The sequence below is a fragment of the Symphodus melops genome (assembly GCF_947650265.1).
Source record: "Symphodus melops genome assembly, chromosome: 20".
Classification (NCBI taxonomy): domain Eukaryota; kingdom Metazoa; phylum Chordata; class Actinopteri; order Labriformes; family Labridae; genus Symphodus; species Symphodus melops.
The window spans coordinates 11,989,442-12,013,188 of NC_136710.1; the positions used below are offsets into that span (position 1 = coordinate 11,989,442).

A 23,747-nucleotide genomic window follows, 5' to 3' on the forward strand; every position below is an offset into this window, starting at 1 on the left:
GAAAGTCCATATCACATTAATGCAACAACTGGACCCGCAGGAGTGACCTGGGTTTGTGTAAGAGTCATCTACACAGCAGGTAGGTGTTGTCTCAGGAGGAACAGACTCCTGGAGGGGGGGGGGGGGGGGGGGGGGGGGGGGGGTGTATGATAAAGGTGGTGGGAGTACCAGTAAACAGGTGGCCGATGAAGCGGGAGCGAGGGAGAGGCGAAAGAGAAGACAAGCATAATTCGATACGAGCCCGCAGAGGGGGCAGCAGGGAGGAAGGCAGCCAACAACGAGGCAGGAACAGAGCAGATGCTACGTGTGGGAGGAGGGTGAGGAGAAGACGGTCAGGTCCCTTAATACTGCTACCTGTCAATTACTCTGTGTGGCCTCTTGAAATGATAAGCCTCCAAAGTACAGTCCTCCCTGTCCTAATATTTACCTTCTCATATAAACATGGGGAAATGTTCCATCATGGTGGATTAGACATCAGGCAGCAGTGTGTTGAGACTTTCAGCTTTTACATAATAAACCAAAGGAAGCTATTCAACAAATAAGTTCATTTATTTCAGAGAAAAGAAAGAGTTTCTCCTGGTTGCAATAAACATGAATGTGTGTTGGATGAAAACCTTGGCACTGACTTACAAACAATAATGTTTATTGTAAGGAAACAATGATTTGATTACAAAGTTGACATACACTTTTTTGTTCTTTTAAAGTAATATAAAGTAAGCTGTTACATTCAGGAAGTAAACACAATCCAAAAATATAAAAACCATAGAATGTTCAAATCAAATAAATACTGGCACTGGAGGTGCTAAATGTCCCTTTTGCATTTATAACCTATTTCTGACTAAATATCATTAATGTGTATAGGCAGCATCTTCTAGTCTTATAGGTTACATAGTAAGCGCCCGTTTTTCTACACACTAGTGCTTCAATTCTCCTCACTCATCAGCGACAGCATCATCTAATAGCTTAACAGCAATTAATTAACACTTCATTAACCGAGCCTGGAGATGTAGCTGTTCTCTCATCGCGGTACAATCACAGCTTCAAGCGACTCCCAATGAGCTTCTCAGCTGATCCCAGAGCTGCTCTGCGGTTTGTGTTTCCATTCAGAGCATATGGCTTAAGAGGGAGGTCAGTTTAACCTTATTGGTTGAGGACGCTATATGTAGATAATATATAATATCTTATAACATGACACAGGGGATTCACTATTCATGCTGCATACATGCTAAAGAGAGGGGTTTGGCTTTTTGCTTTGGAGTAGTGCAAGGTGGAGGATGTTCTGCTTGTGTAGGTGTCCCTTGTTACTTGACATTGCACACGTTGGCGTTTTGTTTAGTGATGAGTAGCGGTGTTAGCTTGGTTCTTATAACATTGCGAAGTAGCATTCGTGTGGCGTCCCTTCCTCCTCTCATGGGTACGACTTATATCCTGTAGTTTCCTCAGATGGAGGTGGCAAACAGAAAGATCTGGATGAGCGGAACGACCTTCAGAGTCGAGAGGTCTGCGAGGACAGCCTTGCGTGTTAAAGAAAAGAAACAACATTTGGTCATTTTAATGCACACTGCTCCTGACTGAAGCAACTTTACCTTAGTCCAGAAGAAGGGCTATAAAGCGAAGCACGCACGCCCCCCCCCATCAGGAGACATATTTCAGGATTTAAAAAAAGCCCAACACATGCATGATGGTGATGCAGGATGCTTGGGAAGCGACAATCCTTGCTTAAGAGTACACCGCTTCTCTTGCGCTGTCCTTTTGGGATCGGTGGGAGATTAAATTTAGGGGCCCTATCATGTTTAGAGACGGGGTTTAATATTTCAGTTCTAAATATAAAGATAAGGAGCAGTACATTATGATATCTCTTCTCTGCTCGGGTCAGGTGGTAAATGAGCAAGCAAAATGTGTACCGGTTAGCATCTTAGAGCAGCGAGATCAGGCTGTCGCCCCGTGCGTCACATCATAGTTTAACCCGCTCGCCCTCACGGTAATGGGAGAAGAAAAGAGGGAGTGAGTGAGCCGTGTCATTGTATAGTTTACTCTTGGTTTTGGTTATATGATAGTGGAAGAGTATGGGTGTGGTGTACAGTGCAGGCATGTTGATTGACATGACATGTTACTGTAATAATGCAACATGAGAGTCAGTGAAGCTAACAGAGGACACACTCTTTTAGCTGGTAAAATTCTGCAAAGATTTCAACGTTATTAATGTTATTCTGAGCAGAAACACATAAAGGAGGGCTCCACGGCGCAAAAAGAGTTGAAAATAAAATGTTTTTTATTCTTGGGAGTGAAGTTCACTCGGGGGATAGCTCAGGCTCCCTCTCAACAGCTTCAAGTAGTTCAAAATGCTGGAGCTAAACTGATAACCGTCCCCAGAAATCACGACTAAAACCCGGGCCTCCTTTCATTTTATTTACTACCACATTGATTTGAAAATTGTGTTACAAACTTTGATAGCTCTAATCGACCAGGCCCTTTGTTATTGCTTTTAGCTCTATCATTGTTTCCTAACTCTAGATATATTATTTGTTTTTATTGAAAGTATTTTGCTATGTATATACAGTATATTGTATTTTTTGCAAACTGTGAAGTGCTACATAAATGAAAGTTTATTCATATATGACTATTACAAGTTGTGTTGTGGCCTTAGAGGATTTAGCCGGATGAGCATTTTGCTTGATAAGTGTCCAGCCAGCCATTTTTTCAGACATGTGCATTGCAGAAGACCGGGTTACTGTTACTGGCTGCTCATCAGCAGCTATTTACAGCCTTCCTGGGGTATGCGGGGGGACCGGGAGAGGACTGGAAGAGTTTAACACACACACACACACACAAAAACACACATACAAGAGTTGAGTGTGAGACAGACGTACCTCAGCTGAGGCCAGTGATGTCACTTCCATCAGGTTCTCGGCGCGGAAAGCAAACACAGCAGCCGCGAGGACTGGAAGAGATGATCAGTGGACGTGGACGGGTCACAGACGAGACAGAGAGGGAGGGAAACACAAGGATGGGGGAAGAAAAAAAAAAGTAAAAAAAAAAAAAAAAAGGACTATATATACGACTATGATTGAGATATAACTGAAACAGCTATTACCTGCAACGACCTCCAGTGAGTCGTAGCCAAGTATTCGGTCCCAGAGAAGAAGCAGCTGATCAGTGGACAGGTAGCCAGAAAACGCACGAACAATCCACTTAAAGGCAATTCGCAACCTGGAGACAAAGATCCTTTCTGTTTGTGTAGTTGATATACTTGAGATTACAAATAAATATCTACAACGGGGAGAAAACATTTATCTTTCTCGTAATTAAAAAAAAAGGAAAGAATTTTGACACTATTAAACTTCCTGTCAAATTCAGGGCTTCATGATATGTTTTTTTTGTGATTCCACTAATGTTACACTAGGTGGCAGCAGATACCTACAATTAGAGAACCTGTGTGTGTATATCTGCAAGGTGAATTTAACTCTGTAAACACAGAGGTCATCTTCATGACCCAGATAGAGATATCATACAAGAACGAGAAAGAAACTGAAACCATACATTTGTAATAGATAACAGATGGTATTTTTTGTTGTTCCCTCACTTTGATTCAGGCTTTGAGTAGATGCACTGTTAATATCTGTGACAAAATTACACTTGGTGCTGTCTTAATAAGACCACAAAAAGCAGTGTGGAGGGAACTCACGGCTGCGCCCCGATCTGTCTGAGGTGGTAGAAAAGCTGGGGCAGATGGGTCTGCAGCAGCCGCTCAAACTGCAGGCACAATGACACAATGCCCTGCAGGAGCACATGTGCACAACTTAAGTACATGCACAAAGTTAAGACGTGGCACATTAAAGAGACAGAAACAACAAACATCCTCAGAAAAAAAAAAGGAGAAAAAAAAAAGTACCACAAATTTCTGCAGACCTTGTAACATAATCCATACACAAACTCTAACAACACATTGGAATACACACCTCGACACATTCAACACACACTGATCACTCTCCCATTCTCCCTCTCAATTACACCTCATAAAACCCCTTCTATCCCTCCCCTTCTCTTTAGCCCTATCACTCTTTTGACTTCTTTTTCTTATTTTATTATTTATCTGTGCTAGTTGTTGTTAGTTGATGTGTGTCTATTGAAATCTCATTATTTTGCATTAACTCATTTTCGTATTTTCTACTGTATTTTGTAACGGTTGTTGATGTATCTTCTGTTTTGTACTGTCTAAATCCCTTCTCCTTTCCCTTTGTTTTTGTATTTTATTTGTCATGTTTCAACAGTTTGTCACCTTATCGCACCAATAAAAATAAAAAAAAGAAGAGAGACAGAAAAAAAAATCATGCATGCTCACCGAGGGAGAGGAAGAGATGGAGTGCAACCTGAAGAAGTAGCGGGTGTACATTTCCCTGAACACGCTGTAGAGCTTGGACGGCTCATTGTACAAGAAACACAAAGGGGCCACTGTGAAAGCGCACACAAACACACACTCCCTGTCACTGTATATGTCGCGGGGGTGTTCCTCCTGCAAATGAAGTGCTCGAACTGAACAGTATACTCACCATACATGGAGAAGCCATGGAAAGGGATCACACCTGTTACAATGAGATTCAAACGTCAGCAGGGTTTAAATAAACAATACACCTTCTACTTAAATTCTAGTCTTAACTAAACGTTTCCTCTCTGCTTTGCACCGTTGTTGTCAAACGATGCCCAGAGAAATCCGTGCAAAACATGGCCACCGTGCAGTGTCACATGATGTTTGTGTTCATTAGCTCCAGTCTTTAGCTGTACGCATCAGTTCATTTTCAATAACATGGTGTGAATGTAAAGCCGCAGGCTCACCGTTGGGAGGATACACAACAGCACACTCCTCATCTCCAACCTTTCCTGTGAAACACACACACACACACACACATCATTGTCAGAACTTACAGCAGCATATGTTTCGCACATAGATTGACACGTGTACTATAGACATGTATAAAAAATGTATAAAGACATGAGCCTGACATGTTTACTAAGCTGTAAACATGTTATTTCTTCTTTCAAAATGAGCATATTCGAAGGAGTGAGTGTTTGACTTTTTGAGCTTTTGGAGGCAGCTCCAAGTGGACACTCAGGGAACTGCACTTTTATCCATTTATACGTGGGCTTCATCTTTCAACACTGGAGGTTGTCGTCTGATATATCAGACATGTTGTATGAGGTCATCTGAGTGAAGTGGCACTCACAAGATGTTTGCGTAACGTAAAGATGGCATGGAGGGGGGTCTTAAGTGTGTGAGTGTGTGTCCTTGGTGGAGGGCGCATTAATCATCTCACCCTGGATGTAGGATTTGGGCGGAGTGGCACTGTTGTAGTTAAAGTGATCCAAGACAGCAGTGTCTCGGGAGAAACACAGCAACACCTGGGGACACAAAATATCATTTTTAACCTAAGATAAAGGCCAAATGACGGAAGTTTAAAAGCCCTCACAAAAATGCTAAATGTATCTATTACATGCCAAACATGCATAAGAATCCTCTCCTGACAACAGGGGTAACAGAGACTGAGTTTATTGAGGTCTTCATGTTTTAAAGGCGATGATGGCCTTGAGTTAATTCTACTAAACCAGTACACCTGGTGCAAATGTTCCAAGATATTCTGAGGTAGATTGTCACAGAGCCCGGAGTGGCTCACAGGATGACAGTTCAAGTGTGTGTGTATGTGTGTGTGTGTGTGTGTGTGTGTGTGTGTGTGTGTGTGTGTGTGTATGTGTGTGTGTGTGAAGGGAGGAGAGCTTTCCATTACAGCTCCTGCATCTGCGTCATTTTCAGAACCAATTTCATTTTCCATCTTCCCCTTCAGATAAATAACATTAAAAAAAAAGGGATCAAAAATGATCCGTCGGGGTAAGAATGGGGACGAGAATGAGGAGAACGTGTGGAGGCTCCCTTCTTTGTGACCTTCATGTGTTCTGTTAGGTACAGCAAAAAAAAAACCCAGGGTGGTCTTCGCTCGTGGCTGACATGTGTTTGTCAGAGATGGTATTCTAAGAGGTATTCTCAGAGGGCAGAGTTTAGTCAGGGCTGTTCATCCTGTAAGATAACACACAGTCAGTGTAAATAGTGAACTATCACTTGAAGGCTTGGTGTATGTTTTAACGGCTGCATGTAGTCTGAAAAAGAAAACACATCTGGTTAAATAATTCCTGTGTAATTCCTGAACATACTCTGTAAATCCTCACTCCTCCTGTGTCACTGCCTGCTGAGTTTACCAGTGGTAAATATTGACAGTGATGCTTAGTTTTCGCTACACATGTGTACTCTGCTCATCAGTAAGCATGACGTGCTACTGCTAACTGTCCCTGAATCAACAGGTTGCTGAGAATATTCCGTATAAATGCCCACTGATTACCAGAGAGCTCGATGCAAACAGAGTAGTGTCGCCAACATTAAATGTATGACAACAGGAGGAATGATGAACTGTGGGTAACTGTTCTTACGGTCGACAGTCGCTAAGAAATGTGTTGTTGAATAGTTCATGTGTGATGTCAACACCGTCAGTACCTGGTAGAGGAAATCTTCAAACACAAAGTAGTAGTCGTCATTACTGGCAGTGAGCTTCACATCCTGCCGGGACGAGGATTTAAGGTTAGAACGCCATCTTTAATCGTTTTGGTTTGAAATTGAAACAAAGGAGAAATGATCTAAATGAAGAAGTTATCAGAACCCTTCAACATCCTCCGCCACGCAGCTTCATAAATGTGAACAGGTTCAGCGTTTACCTTGTAGATCAGATGGTCCACCAGCAGGGCATGTTGTATAACTCCAGCTGTGAGCTGTTCATAATGCATCACATCCTGAAACAGCAGAGATCCAACATATTGTATGAATAAAGTCAAACTGGACAAAAAAATTGTAGGAAAAAGTTGATATAATAAGTTGGTCCAACTCTCTTGTAAAAGGTTGGCACAGAATCGTCCTCTTCCTGGACACTGATGAATCAGTTTTCAGTTCTTTGACAGTGAGGACAGTAAGACTAAATCAGGCTGAATATGACGTTTCCCGACCACATGTTTAAACTCAAACGTGTCTCCGGTTTTGTGACAGGTTCTCATAAATAAAATGGAGAACAGGCGACAGGGTGGACTGGACGGAGCAATAAAAACGTCCTCTGTGACAGTTTTGAGGCACCTTGTCCGTGATAAATGCCAGAGATGTGGAGAGAACAGAAACACAGAAGGTCATTTTGACTGAACACTAAAAACCAGTGGTAACATGAACAGTGTCAAAGGTATTTTCATTTTGGTGTTTTAATAGCAACAGTGGGCAAAGCTTTTACAGTTAACAGACTTGAGGTTAGGAAACTTTTTAATGTGTTTGCCTTTGTGTTTCCCATAGTCACGCTAACACTCTTCAGCCCTCAGTTTGTCCCTGCAGCTCTTCTCCAGACATCAATCTGCCTGTCACAACCATTGGCTTATTAACTTAGCAGAACTTTGCAGCACAGACAGACAGCTGCTGTGTTCAGGCTAACTTAGCTACATTTGATTATCTTAGAAATTGTACACAATTGTACATGCAGTTTGGGAATCACTGCAGCTGTGTGTGCATATAGGCTTCACAACAAACAGAAGCCACCATAGAGCAGCTCAGTTGTATATCTGGGTGCATTTGTGTGTGTGTGTGTGTGTGTGTGTGTGTGTGTGTGTGTGTGGTGTACCGGGGGCTGGTTAGTAGAGTTGAGGATGAGAGCCCACAGGTCTGCACGGAGCCCGGTGGGGCAGCCCTGCCGGCTGTACTGCTGCGCTGCGGCACTGTCCTGCTCCACGAGCACTGAAAGTAAAGGAAACAAAAGTTTAAAGCTGAAGACGAGTCGAGAGTATGCAGATGCAGCCACACGGTTATTAGCATAGATTAGCCGAACGACTCCATGCAGGTGGAAATATCTCGTCTGGTTCTGTTAATTCTTTTAAACAGTAGCCACTAACCCAACCCAATGACTTCTTCTTTATCGCTCAGTTTATTTTATGCTAACCTCACAATACAAAAAAGAATCCTAGAAGTAAACTGGCACGAACACTAAATGAAACCCATTCAGCAAGGCTATGTGACCCCTCTGTTTCCAATTATCCACCTAAGCTACTTTTCTTTTATAAAGATATCTGGCTGAACCCCCTTCATGTCCAGTCATTATACTATGACTTGCTAAACACCTTGTAGTTGCTGAACCATAGCCAGGCTATGTGATCCCATGGTTTTAATGCTAAGCTAGGCTAACCATCATCTGGCTGTAACTGTATATCTTTATCTTTCTTCTCATTGTCTTCCCAGCAGGGAAAAAAACTCAAAATGTTTTCAAAATGTTTGACTTTTTATAAAGAACAGTAACTATTTAAAGTCTCTTCTGTCTCCCTTTTAAACTTGAATGTTGAATTTAAGTGCAAAAAGCTTCTGCTGTTATATATAGGCAGATGGTACTGTAGTTTATGTCACCAAAAGACAAAAACAAAAGTCAGATGGAAGAGAAGGACACATAATATCCTGACTTGTTTTTGATGTGCAGGCACAATGACATAATGTGTACAGCAGCAGAGTCATGGGAGAGATGGCACACAGTTAACTGTATCAGCTGGGAACATGAACACCTGCACAACAACCAGGAAGGAAGGTCAACTCGAAATCTGTTAGCAGGTTTGTGTGTTCTTTGACCAGTCTTGAGGGTGACCTTTTTTAACACGGTGAATGACCATTTTTTAATCTGGGACACTACAATGTGTCACACTGGTTTATCTACAAGAGATGTAACACGAGCATGTTTGGGTGTCTGTTTCGCAATTTCCATCTGTCTACGTCTCACCCACAATGGTGATTATGACATCATTTTCAGAAAACATTCAGACCCTTGCTGGAAACAATTCGTCCCATATCCCAATTATGCCTTAAATCTCTGATGTGACAGAAAAAAGAAAAGAAAAAGTCGTAACATAAACTAAACGCGCTTTTCGCCTCTAGAACTTCACATTTGTACACACTCAACACTCAGGCCGAGACCTGGATCGTGACTTGGCAGAGGGCAAAATCTAACAAAATAAAAGTTAGTTCATTATTTAGACTTGTGTTGAATGATTTCTGATTCGTGTTGATGTTAAAGTCGGTGTTTCCACTGAGGTCGCAGCACAGCAATGATGATTAGGAAGACATGAAGCAGTTAGTCTGTCAAAGTGATCGGTCTAAAAATACCAGAATATGTCACAAACTAAACATGAGCTTTAACAAAATCCTTTACTTTTTATGAAACACACAACGATATTGTTAGCCTAAAAGAAGATTTCTTTATTGTTGTATTCTTTAAAATGGTTCACATCAGATATTATTAGATATTTTTGATACTGAGCTCCATAAAAAGACTCTTTAATGTAAAAATAAAACCAGACACCAATGCTCTAAATAAAATAGAAATATAAAACACCACAAAATAAACACCAGACAGAATCGAAGATGGAACTGTAACACACATTTGTCTACTTAACATGGAGTCAGTGAGTAACACAGAACTTTTACTAATAAAAGATGATTCAGGATAAAGTGATGAAACAAAAGGTAGCCTCTGATGCTTTTTGTACAAGTTGTATCTTGTTAACATCACCTTGATTCACAAGCTAGAACAACAGAGACTGTTTAAAGAAAGACCTTCAAAACATTTTGAAACCAAGAACATTTAAAAACACCTCACCTTTTTTCCCGATTCGCACGTACTCACTTTCAAACAGATCTGTGCAGAGGAGGGAAAAGACAAAAACAAAACAGATGCATCGATTGTCACCTGGTGCTGAGTCATTGTATTTTTGAACTAATGTTGTCTTTTTCATTTACAAACACAGAGACAGTGGCTAGGATTCCATGTAAAACCCAAACATCAGACTGTAACAATGTCAGTATGTGGATGAAACAAAGTTAAGGTTTGAGAAAACCCAGATAGCTGTGCGGCACAGGACAGGAACACAGGGAGATATCAGGCCAGAGTGTTATTATACACTGTTAAACCCAAGAGTTCATTTGGTAAACACATTCATTTCAGACTATTTCTGTCACATTGCTGCTAGAAACAGTCAGGTCGGTTTGAGCCGACGTGAAAAACGATCAAATATGTTAAAAACACCTCTTGTGGACCAAACAAGCAAAACATAAAATGTTCATTCTTGAGATTCAGAGGTGCTGGTAAGATTAAAGCTAGAATAACAGTTTCCCATCATATCCAGTCTTTATGCTAAGCTAAGCTAGCATCAACTGAAGCTTGATCCTGCCAGCTAGTATTTTGTACACAAAAAAAACAGACATTAGACAAAAGACAAAAAGACATTAGTATCAGCTATAAATCTCCCTCTTAAGTGGGTTAAATTATTTAAAATCACCTGAATAAGTCAGCGTCAGAATCATTAACCAGTTCAACTAATTATTCATATTTGTATTAATTCAGGCTCTCAAGGCTGTCGCTACAGTCATAGCAATTAGCATACTGCCATAATTCACCACTATGTGGATGTAAAGCAGCACAGTGAACAGGTGGCATCCCGTAGCGTAGAGGGATTTGATCGCATTTGTGTATAACCACTCGACCGGCGCAAAATGTGTAACCACGTTGAGCACAGCCACGATAGAAGGATGGTGGTCATAGCATTGCTAATATTAGCCACACTCTGCAAACCAACTTCGCCTTGGAATATCCCTGGTTTAAGTCTTGAAAATAAAAGGGCATAAAAAAAAAAGGTGACTCAGCACTTTTTTTCTGTCTACCTGGATGGATGTGTGCGTGGTCGTCAATCCCCAGTTGTCCTGTGGTCAGGTTCAGCTCTGAGTAGGCCAGCCTCTGTGAATTTAACAAACACAAAAACAACCAAAGGAAATGCAGATTTTAAAATTCATTATGCTTTAGGTGTTTTACTCACTTGGTCAAAAGCAGAAAAACATTAACGACACATCTTTGTGGGTCCCTACCAGCTGTGGGATGTCCCTGACGTTGACAGGAACCTGGATGAGGCCCCAGTGGCTCCTGGCGCTGACGTCTTCACTGTTATCATGATTTGGGTTTCGCAGGCTGATTAACACCTGCGACGAGAGCAATAATAAACACTGAGGGCTCTTTTTTAATCCAGATGTTTTGCACTGAATGCTGTGAGCTTACAAGGTCTGCTTACCTCCAGAAAGTCTTTGGGGGCGTAGACAGGCCTGAAGCGACTTAAATCTGTCAAGAGAAAAAGACAATGACATTTTCTACAGTGGACAAGGGGTCACTTCCAGCTGTAAAACATGTGTTTTGGGTATCAGTTTAACTGCTATAAAACCTAAATAAGACCACAGATCAATAATAATAATAACAATAATAATAATAATAATAATGTAGAATGACGCTTTATTATCTAAAAAGCACTACAGGGTAACTTCTTTAAGTGGAACTTCCATTCCTCCTCTTTGTACCCAGGCAGTAAATTCAAGTGCTATGTCATCCCCACAATGAGCGTGCATGGAGGTTTGGACTGAAGCAGGGCTGCTGCTTAGTTCCATGGTAGGAGTCTGGACAGCTTCTATATTCACAGTCCACAGTGTTTACAGCCGGGGGACGGCACGCTCTAAATGTTTTTATTCTCCTCTGAGGCTGATAGCATTGTTAGAGAAAAGGTGACCAGGTTCTTAAAGTCCAAATAGTTGGTTTATCGTCAGCCGACTGCAGGAGTGATTAATGCTTTGATGTTGTTTTACTTAAGATGGAGAGGATGGATGGGTAATAATAATTGAACTTCTCCATAGGAGTGTTTGGTATTCATTCATTCAGTCTTGCTCTTCCACTTTACAACAGTTACTTATGGCAGTTCCACTTTCCTCTTAAATTGCTTTATTGGATTTTAATCGAGATAATTTCATAAAGAACTCATTACAAACAATGGAAAGAAATGTTGTCCTGGCATTTGTAGCGGCTCTGGATCGGGAAATTGTACAGAAAGAAAAACTATTTTCAACACAGGGCCAAGTTAGCGCAGCTACAAAAACAGCTGAGGAGCTTTAACATTTACAGTAGAACACTGAGGGTGGAAAATGCTAAACTGCATTGTTTTTGTGCAGAAAATAAACAGCGCAGGCGCAGAAAAAGCCGTCAGTGGTAACAGGCCTGTATTGTTTTTGAGCATTAGGGACTGTACAAATATGAATTTAGTCCACATCACTTCATACTTTGAAGAGGTAGCGTCCTAGTCTGTAGGGAAATGATCTCGATTAATACAGACTAAAAAAGGAAACATAAAAGTGACAGAACATGTGCTGTATATAGATGTGTTAAGCAGATATAAAATACCCCAGTGTCTGAGCCAACACTAATCTCTTCTAAAAGGCAGAACACTCGGGGTCTAACCCCAGGGTAATGTCCACAGACCTGGATCATCTGTGCCCATCTCGTTCCATTTGTTCGCGAGTTCTTTCTGCTCCGCTGCCGACCTCTGGGGGGCGGACATGAAGGATTTATAACAAAGCATAAAGCTTAAACAGAAGCAAACAGCGAGTCGATAGGAGTAGAATTATGGTTAACCTTAACTGAACAGTGCTGAAATAGCTCGTTGCTGTTTGTCAAACTTAGCCACAGCTCAGTTAGCTTTGGCTTCATATGTTAATCACAGTTTTTATAAGTTGCCTTCTGCAAAAACTATGCTAATAAAATACCACAACAAGAGACTTTTGTAGCAGAAAATCGTAATGAAAGGCTTCTCTAACGATGCTACATCGGCCGTTATTGACTGGATTTACCATGCGGGCCAGAGGCACTTCAAGCTCTGTGCTCATGCTGTTCAGACTTTTGAGGACACGCTTCTCCCAGCTGGCCTGTGTCAGAGAAAACATGCAGATAGAATCACTTGGCTTCTGTACTCAGGTGATTAGAATAACGGAGGCTACAATGTGAGGAAGAAGAAGAATGGAGGAGTGATGGAGATCCGAGTAGACACACTGACCTGCGCCTTGCGCATGTAGGCCAGCGGCTCTTTGAGATGCTCTGGAGGAGCCATGGGATGACTCGGAGGCAGCTGGCTAGAATAAACAAACAGAGGGGTGAGGAGATAGGACGAACCTTAGAATACTTGTGTTTTTAGCAAAAGCCCATCAGATTTGAGGGACTGAACTCAAACTCAAGACTTTAAGTGTACGCAGAATGAAGAAAAGGTTTTGTGCTGGAACAACTTACATTTAAAACTCAAAGAAAATACAAACATGAAGCACTTTCAGAATATGTAGGAGAAAAACAACTTCACAAGGCACAGGGATGAAGAAGGGGTTTAAATTGCACAAGGTGTTTGCAGAGATAGTGTTGCTACTGTTTTCTTTTTGTCTATTTTCCTTTTTGTTGTTTTTGTTATTTTATCATTTAAAATCTGTTGGTCATTTATATAATTATGTATTTCTAACTCGACATTGAAAAAATAAACTATAAAAATAGATGTTCATAATATATGACATGATTGCTGAATAGATGGAGAGGGGGTGGGATTCAATAAGTTTTACTTCCTCCCACTCCTTTGTGGACATGTAACTTATAATAGCTTATTATCCAAATGCATCTTATTTATGTTTTTATTTTCTGAATTATTCTGTCCACTGTTTGTAATTATTATTTGTTTTCTGTCGGTTTTTTTGTGTTCACCTTTGTCTTATGTTACATATATATTAACAAATCAAATCAAAAAAAAACTTTTTCTGAAAGAGTGTCCTAAAGAGCTCCAAAAGGCAAATATAATATCCACATTTCTTCAGAACACGGACTCACTATTGAATTGGAACAGAATGATGTCCTTGCATTAAAACATATCCAGCTTAATCTAAACACCTATAAGAGCATGTCTAGCTGACTAATGGCAAAGGTACAAGACAGTGTATTTACTGTACTTTACTTTAATTTAAGACTTATGTCATCCGTTTAAAGCAAATCCTTGAGCATCCTGTGTTTCAGTCTGAGCCTCATGAGAGCATCGAGTGTGTTAACCCCAAAGGTAAGGAACACCTTTCAAAGCTGATAATTCGAGTCGAAAGCCTTTTCCAGCTTATCACTTCGATGATTCTTATTAAACACACAAGAACTAAAAACAATCGGCATCATCTTAAGTTGTATTTCATGTACTTCATGTTAAGACAACGTCTCCATAGTCGATGATACTAAAGGACACCGTAAATAAGATTAAATCTATTGTTATTAAAATCCTTTAAGGCACTGGGCATTTGTGAGACAATTTGAAATGTTGACAATCTATAAGAATTCATTTTAGAATTTCATATTATATCATTTATATTTGCTTGTGTGGTAAGCCTCAACTGAAAACAAACAAAAAGCAAATAATGTGTGATTTAAATATTTACGTGTGTGTGTTCATGCAGGTCTCCTGTTTGATTATTAAGTGTAACTTACAGATGTAATTCTCTGTACACCGCATTCTGTAGCTTTCTTTCCCAGCCTATAAAACATTTAACATTTTTATTACACAGAACAAATGACAATACTTTTTTTTAATATGAAATGGTTTATTTTCTCACAAAAGTATAAAATATTGAGCTAAAAGTTTAACGTAAACATGCCCACCTGATGTTTTCAGAAAGCTGCGTACGTCATCTTTAAGGGACTCCAATTTAATCTCAGGTTGATGTAAACAGTCCTGGAAAGACAGATGATAAGATAATGCTTGATACTTATTTACGTATGTTGCTTGTGTGCAGTATTTTTTTACATGAACATAAATGTAAAACACCACTTGACACTGAGTGCGCATCATTAGCGACATGCTAACCACCTTACTCACTTTGGCTTGTCTCTCTATCTGAGAATGTAAATGGCTTCCTTTCAGCCGCTGGACTATGTGAGCGATGGTCAGAGATAACTCGGTGCCCCCGTCCATCCTCCTTGTTCAAACACTTTGAAGTTATGAGTGTTAAACAGCTCCGTTTGATGAGATGAGCTGTACTAGCATCAGATGATGCAGCAGCCGCCCCCTGCAGAGGTTACTTAGCAACTGAGAGCACAGTCAGCCGCGCGCGTGCAGAGGAAACAAGGACGCGATGCTTTAGTTCCGCATTGTTTTTAGAAAATTACAAGTTTATTTTTGTCGTTTAAAACTGAATTCTTCAACAACTGATTATTTAAAACCCTATGAAAATAATATGAAAGGCATTTTTGTATTTGGCCTTCAAGTAAATATCCCAATACTTAACCTAATGGTTAAGGGATTTAAAATATTCATTCCGCTCAAGACAAAGGCACTAAATGTGTTTATGTCTTAAAAATTGTTGGTTAAGTAAAGTAATAAGTGTTTTCTTGCACTTTTGTTTTGAATATACTTACTAACTGAGATTGTATTGTTTTATATTTTTTTGGTAGATTGTGCTTTTGTTTGGTTGATTAATATTAGTCAAACAAAACATAGTCATCAAAAACAATTGGCAAGCAATAATCATAACTTATCTGTCCATGCAAAAGTCACTGGAGCATGACCTGTGGCTCAAAGAAAGTTGACTTTGTTTTGGGCACTAAATAGAGCCCATCTCTTCACCCATCAGAACAATTACAGCAGAGTCATTGAGACTCCATATTGCTGCTGACATGCTGACATGAGATGCCACAGCAAGCGATATCATGCTCTGAAGTGGGTCAGAGGAATTTGTGGACATGGAAACATAGCCTTCAGTTAGACAGACTCGAAAACGGAGGCTTTTGCTGATAAAATGATCATCTGACATTTAAAAACTATTCGCTGTAAGTGTATGCACCTTATACGGACTGTAAGGTTAGATATGCACCCGAATGTATATTTATAGTTACGCACCTTGATGCCATTCATGTCCCTTAATGTGCCCTTAATGGCACTTTAATGCCAGATATGAACCTCAATGTCTGTTTAGAAACTTAAAGTCAATGATGCAACTTAGTCATCGTGCGCCTAAACATCTGTTATGCGCATTAATTTCAGTTATGCACCTCAATGGCAATTATGTAGCTGCATCTGAAAGTTTTAAATGCACCAAATACTTGGTTATGCAACTTAGTGTTATGAGTCTGTTATGCACCTTATAGTCAGGTATGCATATTCAAATCAGATACAGCATGCATAAGAAGAGGGGGGGGGGGGGGCACATGCACCGAGCGGGCGGGCTGAGGACTCAAGAATGCGATCCGTCCACATGTTGTCAGCAGAAATGTTACGCGCGAGAAGAGCGCACCGCACCAGACAGGCTGAGAGCGCACAGACACTTATAGAGAAAAAAATCCTCTGTATTATTTGTTATTTTTAATCCGACAGAGGAGGGATATTTAAATAACAACCATTCATTTTAAGTTGGAGTATGGTGCCGAATTCTCCTCGTACGCCTTATTTCACTTGAGACTGTAGCAGAAGAAACGAAATGGAGACATTCACGACGCCTGATATCTTCAATTCAACTGACCTAAACAAGATTTTATGTAATTTGGGGCTCAGGAATACTTCGGAGTGCGAGAGCGAGCAGGACCCCTCCCCAGAGGCTAAAGGTGCAGTGAATCCATTTATTTTACGTCATCAACTAATTCAATCAAACATATGTTCTCATAGTAGATCATTGTATTTAACTAAGACGTTATAGACGTCAACTGCTAACAGAACCATTTATCTCCAGTTTGTGCAAAAAGAACCACTGCTTTGGGCATTCAGTGCGTCTGTCAGTGCGCATTACGCACATGGCCCAAGTCCTCCAGAAGGCTAATGCAGTGTGTTATGTTATTGGTGACACATATGTTGTCGCTGCACACTCGGTGTGGCAATGTCAAGAGAAAAAAAAGTGCCATTACGCAATTTAAGCTACAGGACAGATCATTAAAAATAACATATTTTGTGCGTTTTAACAGTTAAAATCTAAAAGAAAGAACGTAAGAATTCAGATGTTTTATTCTGACAACGTAGAAGATACAACCTGTGTTTTGTACGATAATTTGGTAATATTACCGCAGTTTTTATGTAAGAATACGGCTCAAAATAAGAACTCATTACAGATGAACATACCAACAGTCTTTTCCCCACTACACCTGTTTAAACCCCTCTCAGATATCAACCAGACGGTGCGGATCGTCCTCTACAGCCTCATCTTTCTCCTCAGTGTCCTGGGCAACAGCCTCATCGTCGCTGTCCTCGTAAGGAACAAGCGCATGAGGACAGTCACCAACCTGTTCCTGCTGTCCCTGTCCGTCAGCGACCTGATGGTGTCCCTGGTCTGCATCCCGTTCACCCTCATACCAAACCTCATGAGGGATTTCATCTTTGGCACCGGGATCTGCAAACTGGTCATGTACTTCATGGGTAAGTCAAATTTGAGGACTATTTACCCCAAATTTGACCACTGTGTTGATTGATTCTTGAATTCATCATTATCCCTCAAAGCTGACCGTAGTCAACTTTATAAAAGAAAACGTACATAGTTGCAAGCAGACCAGATTTTTTCTGAAGTATACGTTTCAAAGATGCTTTATTCAAACCATTAATCCCTCTATTGTGGTTGATATCATGCTGATTCAAAAAGAAAATAAATCAGCTCAAAAATCGTGGTATTTTGTGTGTGCATAGTTGTACTGAAAAGAGACAAGATTAAAGTCATTTTAGGCCATGTTGTGCTTAAAATGTGTACCACTGCGTGTCCAAATGCTCCTGTAGTTTAATGAGCCTGAGCTAAAAATAAACCACTCTGGTCAGAGGAAACATGTGTTGTCAGAACGTGTAGTTGTACCTGAGGCCAAATTTATTGCAGCGGTTCAGTTTTTCTTAGTTCATCTTGTTTCCTATTTTTGTGCAACTCCTAGTCTGTTGTGTATGTGTATTAAGGATGTATTGGTTAGTTTGTTGCATAGGAGAAATTAGATATTTAGATAGATAGATAGATAGATAGATAGATAGATAGATAGATAGATAGATAGATAGATAGATAGATAGATAGATAGATAGATAGATAGATAGATAGATCTGTTTACATATGGCATGCCTTCATATCAGCGCAGAAACACACACTCTTCATTTGAAGAATATGGCTCTTCCTCTTCCAAATCTCGTATGAGTCACATCTCCAGTGTCTATTATTATTCTGTCATTCAATTAGGTCTTACATTCATAAAAATGCTGTGAGAGTGATTATCAGTAATCTGCATTAACTTTCTTTTTATGACCAATGAAGTTTTAAAAACAACAAACATTTTTTTCTGGATATGGCCAACTAGCATCCTGTTTCTTCTTTTTTTTAACCTTTATTTAACCAAGTAATTAACTCATTGAGATCAATATCTCTTTCACAAGGGTGACCTGGCCAAGAGGGTAGCAGCACACTTCATGATAAATAGTACATGATATTACATACAATACATTTCTGGTGAATTTAGTATTCTCTTGTAGTCTTTTTTTGTTTGCTCTTAACCAGCTCCTGTGTTATATCCTGTGTTATATACTTATAAGCTTTATAACTTGTTGCAATTTTAGAGGTAATTTATGTGGTTGTTGTTTTTGTTGTTGGCTATCACTGGAAACAGCTGCCTGACTGAAAAAATGATATGAGCTGTCAGAGCAAACAATAATATGAGCTGAACAAGAAAAGATGCAAATCGTAACAGAAAAATAATAGCATTTCAACCCTTAATCTAAAAAACGTTCCTGCAGTGCATCTAAGACAAAGATGACAGCTTATTAAAAGTAAAAACACTTTGTGATCTGCATCAAAACTTTAAAAAAATAAATCTCCATTGCAGATGTATATTGTTATACCAAATAATAGTTTAATAATTTAAAATGTATGGGGGGAAAAATGGTATGTTCTGCTCAGAGCTTTGTAAAAAGCTGCTGTGTTTTCATACAGATGATACTCTTTCATCAATATGTTATTTTCATCCAATAACAACTCCGCCAGGAAAATCAGATTTTCAATGTTCTTCGCACTTCCTGTTGCTCAGTTTAACTGCTCAGTGAGATCAGAGTGCTGTCATCCAGCATTGTTACCTCATTTGTTCATATGTTTATCCATTTATGTGTCCTTCCTCTCAGAGTGTGTGATGTGATCATTTGTATTTTTAGCTCTTCTTGTTATTGTTACTGTATGTGTTTAGGCAGTCACTGCTCAGCAGTTACATTTGATGTGACCAAACATTAATGTACCATAGCTATTTAGTAAACACATTCACGTGTGTCTTTGATAATTATGAAGCTACTGCATAGGGGGATCCAGTTAGTTTTGCTTTCCTTATTAAGACTGAAGTTTGTGGAAATGGCTGTTAGGGCTCTGTCTTTAAGGTAAACCAACATGCACCTCTCGAGGTCAATTGTTTACACAATATTCCTCAGGATAATCTTAACAATACTGCAGAGAAAAAGTGTCATATTATGATATAACATATATGTTGTTGTAAAGCTAAGTTAACTGGCCCCTCACTGTAGCTAAGTGTTTTCTGTCTGCTTCTCATTCTAGCTTATGTGATCTTGGTCTTCGGTGTCACTCAGAAAATTTGACACTTGCTACTCTCCTAGTTTTCATTTGTTACGCTTAGCTAAGCTAACTATCACCTGGCGGTACATTCTTATTTACTCAGTCATATCAATATTTTCTAAATTTCTTCGCCTCTTAACAAAACAATTCTATGTTTGTTTTAAATATGCCAAATTATTTATGATGATTTGTTTAAGAGGTTTAAAGGGATACTTCACCCATTTGCATGAAGCTGTGTATCATTAGAAACATGGAAGTAGTGTTGAATGGTCGTGAATCCAACCCTCATTTTGTGTTTTTCTTTGCTTGAAAGTGTTCTTCATGTGATGCAAAAAGCGTCATATTGCATCACATGAAGAAAACTTCAACACTTAACATAAACAGTTTTCTTGTGTGTTTTCGCCTCAGTTATTGTAGCCTATATATTGTACTTACATTTTTCACATCTTAGAAAATCAGATCTCAACACTGACATATTGCTAGTTATCTATGTTTGGATTTTCGGATCTGTGCAGGTGTCTCCGTAAGTGTTTCTACATTTAACCTGGTGGCCATCTCTCTGGAGCGCTACAGCGCCATTTGCAACCCGCTGACCTCAAGGACATGGCAGACCAAATCCCACGCTGCGAAGGTCATCACTGCTACCTGGGTAGCATCCTTCATCCTGATGTTACCTTACCCCATTTCTAGCACCCTAAAGCCCTTCACCCGCCTCAACAACAGCACTGGGCACATGTGCCGCCTGGTTTGGCCCAATGATGTCATCCAGCAGTCCTGGTGAGCTGCAAATAAGTGCAATAGCAATCTTCAAACATTTATTCTCCCAGAAAAGTGTCTTTGCACTCAGATGCCCCTGTTGAATGATTTTCACTGTCTGGTTCTGCTGTTGTGAGACGTCCACATGGGGAAAAACCTCAAGCATGACATAACTGACCCTTCTTTATTTCATGAGTGTGCAACATTTGTTATGTTCTGTTACCATCCTTGAAATAAGAAAAGTACTGTCCATATTTTCTTCTTCTTCTTTCAACTTTAAGGGCAGATGTTTCTCATATTAGCAGAGTCGTTTGGCTCTGGGCTTGATTTTAATTTGATGCATCAACTTACATCCCTCAAATTCCCCCTTGCAGGTATGTGTCCCTGTTATTGTTGCTCTTCCTAATCCCTGGAATCGTCATGATGACAGCCTATGGACTCATCTCCCTAGAGCTGTATCGGGGCATCAAATTTGAGTTATCTAACAGGAAATCCAGCAAAGGTATGAAGCCATAATCTCTGTTTAAGGGTAAAGCTATTCCTCCACTGCCGGTGGAGGAAAATACTTCTTGGACGCCATTGCCTGCCTTTTATCTTTAATGGTGATAAAATTGCTCCTTTCACTTAATTTCTTTCTTCTCACACCCTCCCCCCTGACAGACAGACAATCCAGCGCTGGCAGCATCAAAACCGGTGACAATGACGGCTGTTATCTGCCGCCGACCAAAAAAAAGAGCATCACAGGCAACTTACCCAGTTCCAGCAGTCAACTCATGATGGGCCGAGTGTGTGGCAGCAGCTCTACAGCAAACCTTGTGGCCAAGAAACGTGTGATCCGCATGCTCCTGGTCATTGTCTTCCTATTTTTCCTTTGCTGGACTCCTGTGTTTGTGGTCAACGCTTGGCAGGCGTTCGACAGGCGTTCGGCCTACCGCCTCACTGGTGCTCCAATCTCCTTCATCCACCTGCTCTCCTACACCTCGGCCTGCGTTAACCCCATCATCTACTGCTTCATGAACAAGCGCTTCCGTAAGGGCATGCTGGCTACGTTTACCTGCTGCAGCTGTTTGAGGCAGAAAGGCGGAGGAAGTGGAGGCTTAGGCAGATCAACTGGAACTGGAACGGCTAAAGGGGACAGATCAAGAGCCGGGGGGAAGTCCAATGAACAGAATGGTTATACCCCACCAAGTGGAGCCAGCACACGCTTCACCTACACCGGGATCCGAGCCTCAGCCTGGAGTGAGCTGACTTAAAATGGATTGAGTGTGTTTGTGTGTTTGAGTACATACGCCTGGGTACAAACGAAGTAAAGCCCTCTCAGTGCTTCTAGTCGTTTATAAAAAGCTACTTTGCTTTTGCTTGGAGTTTGACATGACATAGGTACAACAGTTGAAATAGAGTTAAAGTGCTGAACTTACAGTACAGTGCCCTCACAACTGATCCACACACTGAAATATACTGTTTTTCTTAGAATCCAGGGTGGAGTCAGTAAATATGTAGTCTTGAAATGAAACAGAAAGTTTGACACTCAGTCTCTTGAGACCCGTTTCCACCTAGAGGTTCAGTTCGGTTCGTCTCGGTATGGCATGCGTTTTGTGACATTTCCATGAACTAAAATGAGAAAGATCCCCAAATTACCAACCTGTACCTGATTGGGTTTTTGTAGCAAAGAGCCATGTGCCAATGACAAAGTAGAGGAATGGTGTATGTCTTCCATCATTGGTTTAGTTTGTGTTGCGTTTTTCTGCTTTGTTGGATTTGTTAGTGGGGTAACTGTTAGCGATTAGCTGCTATGATGTGACGCTATTACATAGCTGACGCGGCTATCAGCATCCGGCTTACATGCTGCCTACCAAATATGAACTGTACTGATCCATACCAAACCGCTGTGTGGAAACGAGGCGTTGAAGTTATTACCCTACCACAACCATTCGCAGCTGCACATAGCGCTGAATAGGGGTCCAATTGTCTTTCCATACAGTTTATTTATTTATTTTACCAGTTTAGATTTAATGGAACAATATGCCTTTGGCAAAGTATGGGAAGATAAGGGTTGATTGTCACATGTTATATATATAATCTTAAAAAAATAAAACATTCTTCCGCTTGTTGGAAAGCTTTTAAGTAATAGATTTAATTGAGTATTTCTGCAAATAATTTTACCTGCAGAAATGGCAACCTTTCGATCCAAAAAGATCTTCTTCAAGCAAATATGGCAGCAGGCAAACGGTCTCTCTTAAAGTTTGGCAATCAGCAAAACAATCATTATCCCCTGTTGAACAGACAAAACGGACAATGAATACAACAGCCACATATACCCCAGGAAGCATACATTATTTTAGACCCAAGTTTATTCACCATCATTGAAAAGGATTTATTTTAGCTATTATATTTCTTAAGCTAGCAACTGAAAAGATGTCAAGTGTAATTCTGTATAGACATGATGAAATAGCGCCCTCTAGTTTGGCTGTGAGAAACCCACTGTTCAACCAACTCTGGTCTCCTTTATTCAAGGATACGCTTATTAAAATACAATTTTAAGGTTGTAAATAAACTCAAATGAAGCTAGTTTATTCTAATGTGAGCCCTTGGTTTTGTTTTTTATTGATTTGTTTGTTTGCTGAGGGTAAAGTGCCAAAGTCTGTCCAAACACATAGTTAATAAGGACCAGCCTTTGTTTTTGTTTTATGTAATTTTCCTACTTTTAAGGCAGCCATTAACACCCTCATTATTTTTTTAAAAACACGGTGACACATTGATACCCCTGTCATGTCTTTGTGTGAAGCTGCTAGAGCATTGGGGAAGTTAGCTTAGTGATTAGCAAGAGTGGTAGCAGGAAGCTGTTAGTGAAGTGTTGCTAACCTATGAAGAAAAGTCTAAACATTTTATATCTTTTTTCTTTCCTTATTCACACAGAGGAATGAAAAGGCTCAGCTGCTTCCGCTGTCTGAAAGCAACCTGTATCAAGCTCCATCCTCCATCTTAAGTGGACAAAAATAGCATCATTTTATTTAGCTTTTTTTATGCTTGCATATTTAGAATGACATAAATCAAACAGTTGCCTTTTCTGTCGAAATAACTGCAACAATTTGTTGAAAAAGATTTATAAAGAAATGTTAACACAAAATGAGCATCAGTTATGGCAGAAATATTAATAATGGCCTGGTACATTCCTTACATTTATTTTAAAATTGTATTTAAACAGTTTTATTCTTCCATTTTAGGACTAGCTGCCTGTTACACTGCAGTTATCTGTACTTGGCAGTTTCAAAACAGTCCTTAAGTGCACAAACAGTTTTGCCCTTGTCCTCAACCTACTGTGTGTGTGTGTGTGTGTGTGTGTGTGTGTGTGTGTGTGTGTGTGTGTGTGTTTACTATGGTGAGAGGCCTTATCATTTGGTGAGACTTTTCCCACCTGTATCCTGTCTCTTAAAACAGTGAATTCTCGGCATTACCCTTCTGATTTCCAGTGATTCTAACAGTTAAAAATAGCAGTATTTAGGGG

At 40.1% G+C, this 23,747-nt stretch overlaps 2 protein-coding genes across 2 annotated transcripts; one reads left to right on the forward strand and one right to left on the reverse strand.

The window, feature by feature from the left end:
* Window positions 1-530: 530 nt before the first annotated feature.
* tbc1d19 (TBC1 domain family, member 19) lies at window positions 531-15,011 on the reverse strand. The gene is made up of 21 exons (XM_079371087.1): window positions 14,803-15,011; window positions 14,586-14,658; window positions 14,415-14,460; window positions 12,970-13,045; window positions 12,767-12,841; window positions 12,399-12,462; window positions 11,170-11,216; window positions 10,970-11,080; window positions 10,769-10,841; window positions 9,708-9,746; window positions 7,695-7,807; window positions 6,757-6,831; window positions 6,539-6,601; window positions 5,313-5,397; window positions 4,834-4,878; window positions 4,551-4,583; window positions 4,343-4,452; window positions 3,686-3,777; window positions 3,095-3,210; window positions 2,871-2,941; window positions 531-1,514 (listed from the first exon to the last, which is right to left on the reverse strand). The coding sequence occupies exons 1-21, from the start codon at window positions 14,896-14,898 to the stop codon at window positions 1,440-1,442; spliced, it is 1,578 nt and encodes a 525-aa protein (XP_079227213.1). The 5' UTR covers window positions 14,899-15,011; the 3' UTR covers window positions 531-1,439.
* Window positions 15,012-16,285: 1,274 nt separating this feature from the next.
* On the forward strand, window positions 16,286-22,224 carry cckar (cholecystokinin A receptor). The gene is made up of 5 exons (XM_079371910.1): window positions 16,286-16,523; window positions 17,074-17,325; window positions 20,002-20,263; window positions 20,617-20,744; window positions 20,903-22,224. The coding sequence occupies exons 1-5, from the start codon at window positions 16,400-16,402 to the stop codon at window positions 21,493-21,495; spliced, it is 1,359 nt and encodes a 452-aa protein (XP_079228036.1). The 5' UTR covers window positions 16,286-16,399; the 3' UTR covers window positions 21,496-22,224.
* The last annotated feature ends 1,523 nt before the right edge of the window (window positions 22,225-23,747 follow it).

What these genes read in the sequence shown, in the direction of transcription:
- cckar (XM_079371910.1), top strand. Translation starts at nt 16,400, where the DNA reads ATGGAGACATTCACGACGCCTGATATCTTCAATTCAACTGACCTAAAC. An exon ending in ACTGGTCATGTACTTCATGG is followed by an intron (nt 17,326 to 20,001) that starts GTAAGTCAAATT and finishes GGATCTGTGCAG; the next exon opens with GTGTCTCCGTAAGTGTTTCT. An exon ending in GATGTCATCCAGCAGTCCTG is followed by an intron (nt 20,264 to 20,616) that starts GTGAGCTGCAAA and finishes TCCCCCTTGCAG; the next exon opens with GTATGTGTCCCTGTTATTGT.
- tbc1d19 (XM_079371087.1), bottom strand. Translation starts at nt 14,898, where the DNA reads ATGGACGGGGGCACCGAGTTATCTCTGACCATCGCTCACATAGTCCAG. An exon ending in CGTGCGAATCGGGAAAAAAG is followed by an intron (nt 7,808 to 9,707) that starts GTGAGGTGTTTT and finishes CTTTACTTTCAG; the next exon opens with TGCTCGTGGAGCAGGACAGT. An exon ending in TGGACCATCTGATCTACAAG is followed by an intron (nt 6,602 to 6,756) that starts GTAAACGCTGAA and finishes TCGTCCCGGCAG; the next exon opens with GATGTGAAGCTCACTGCCAG.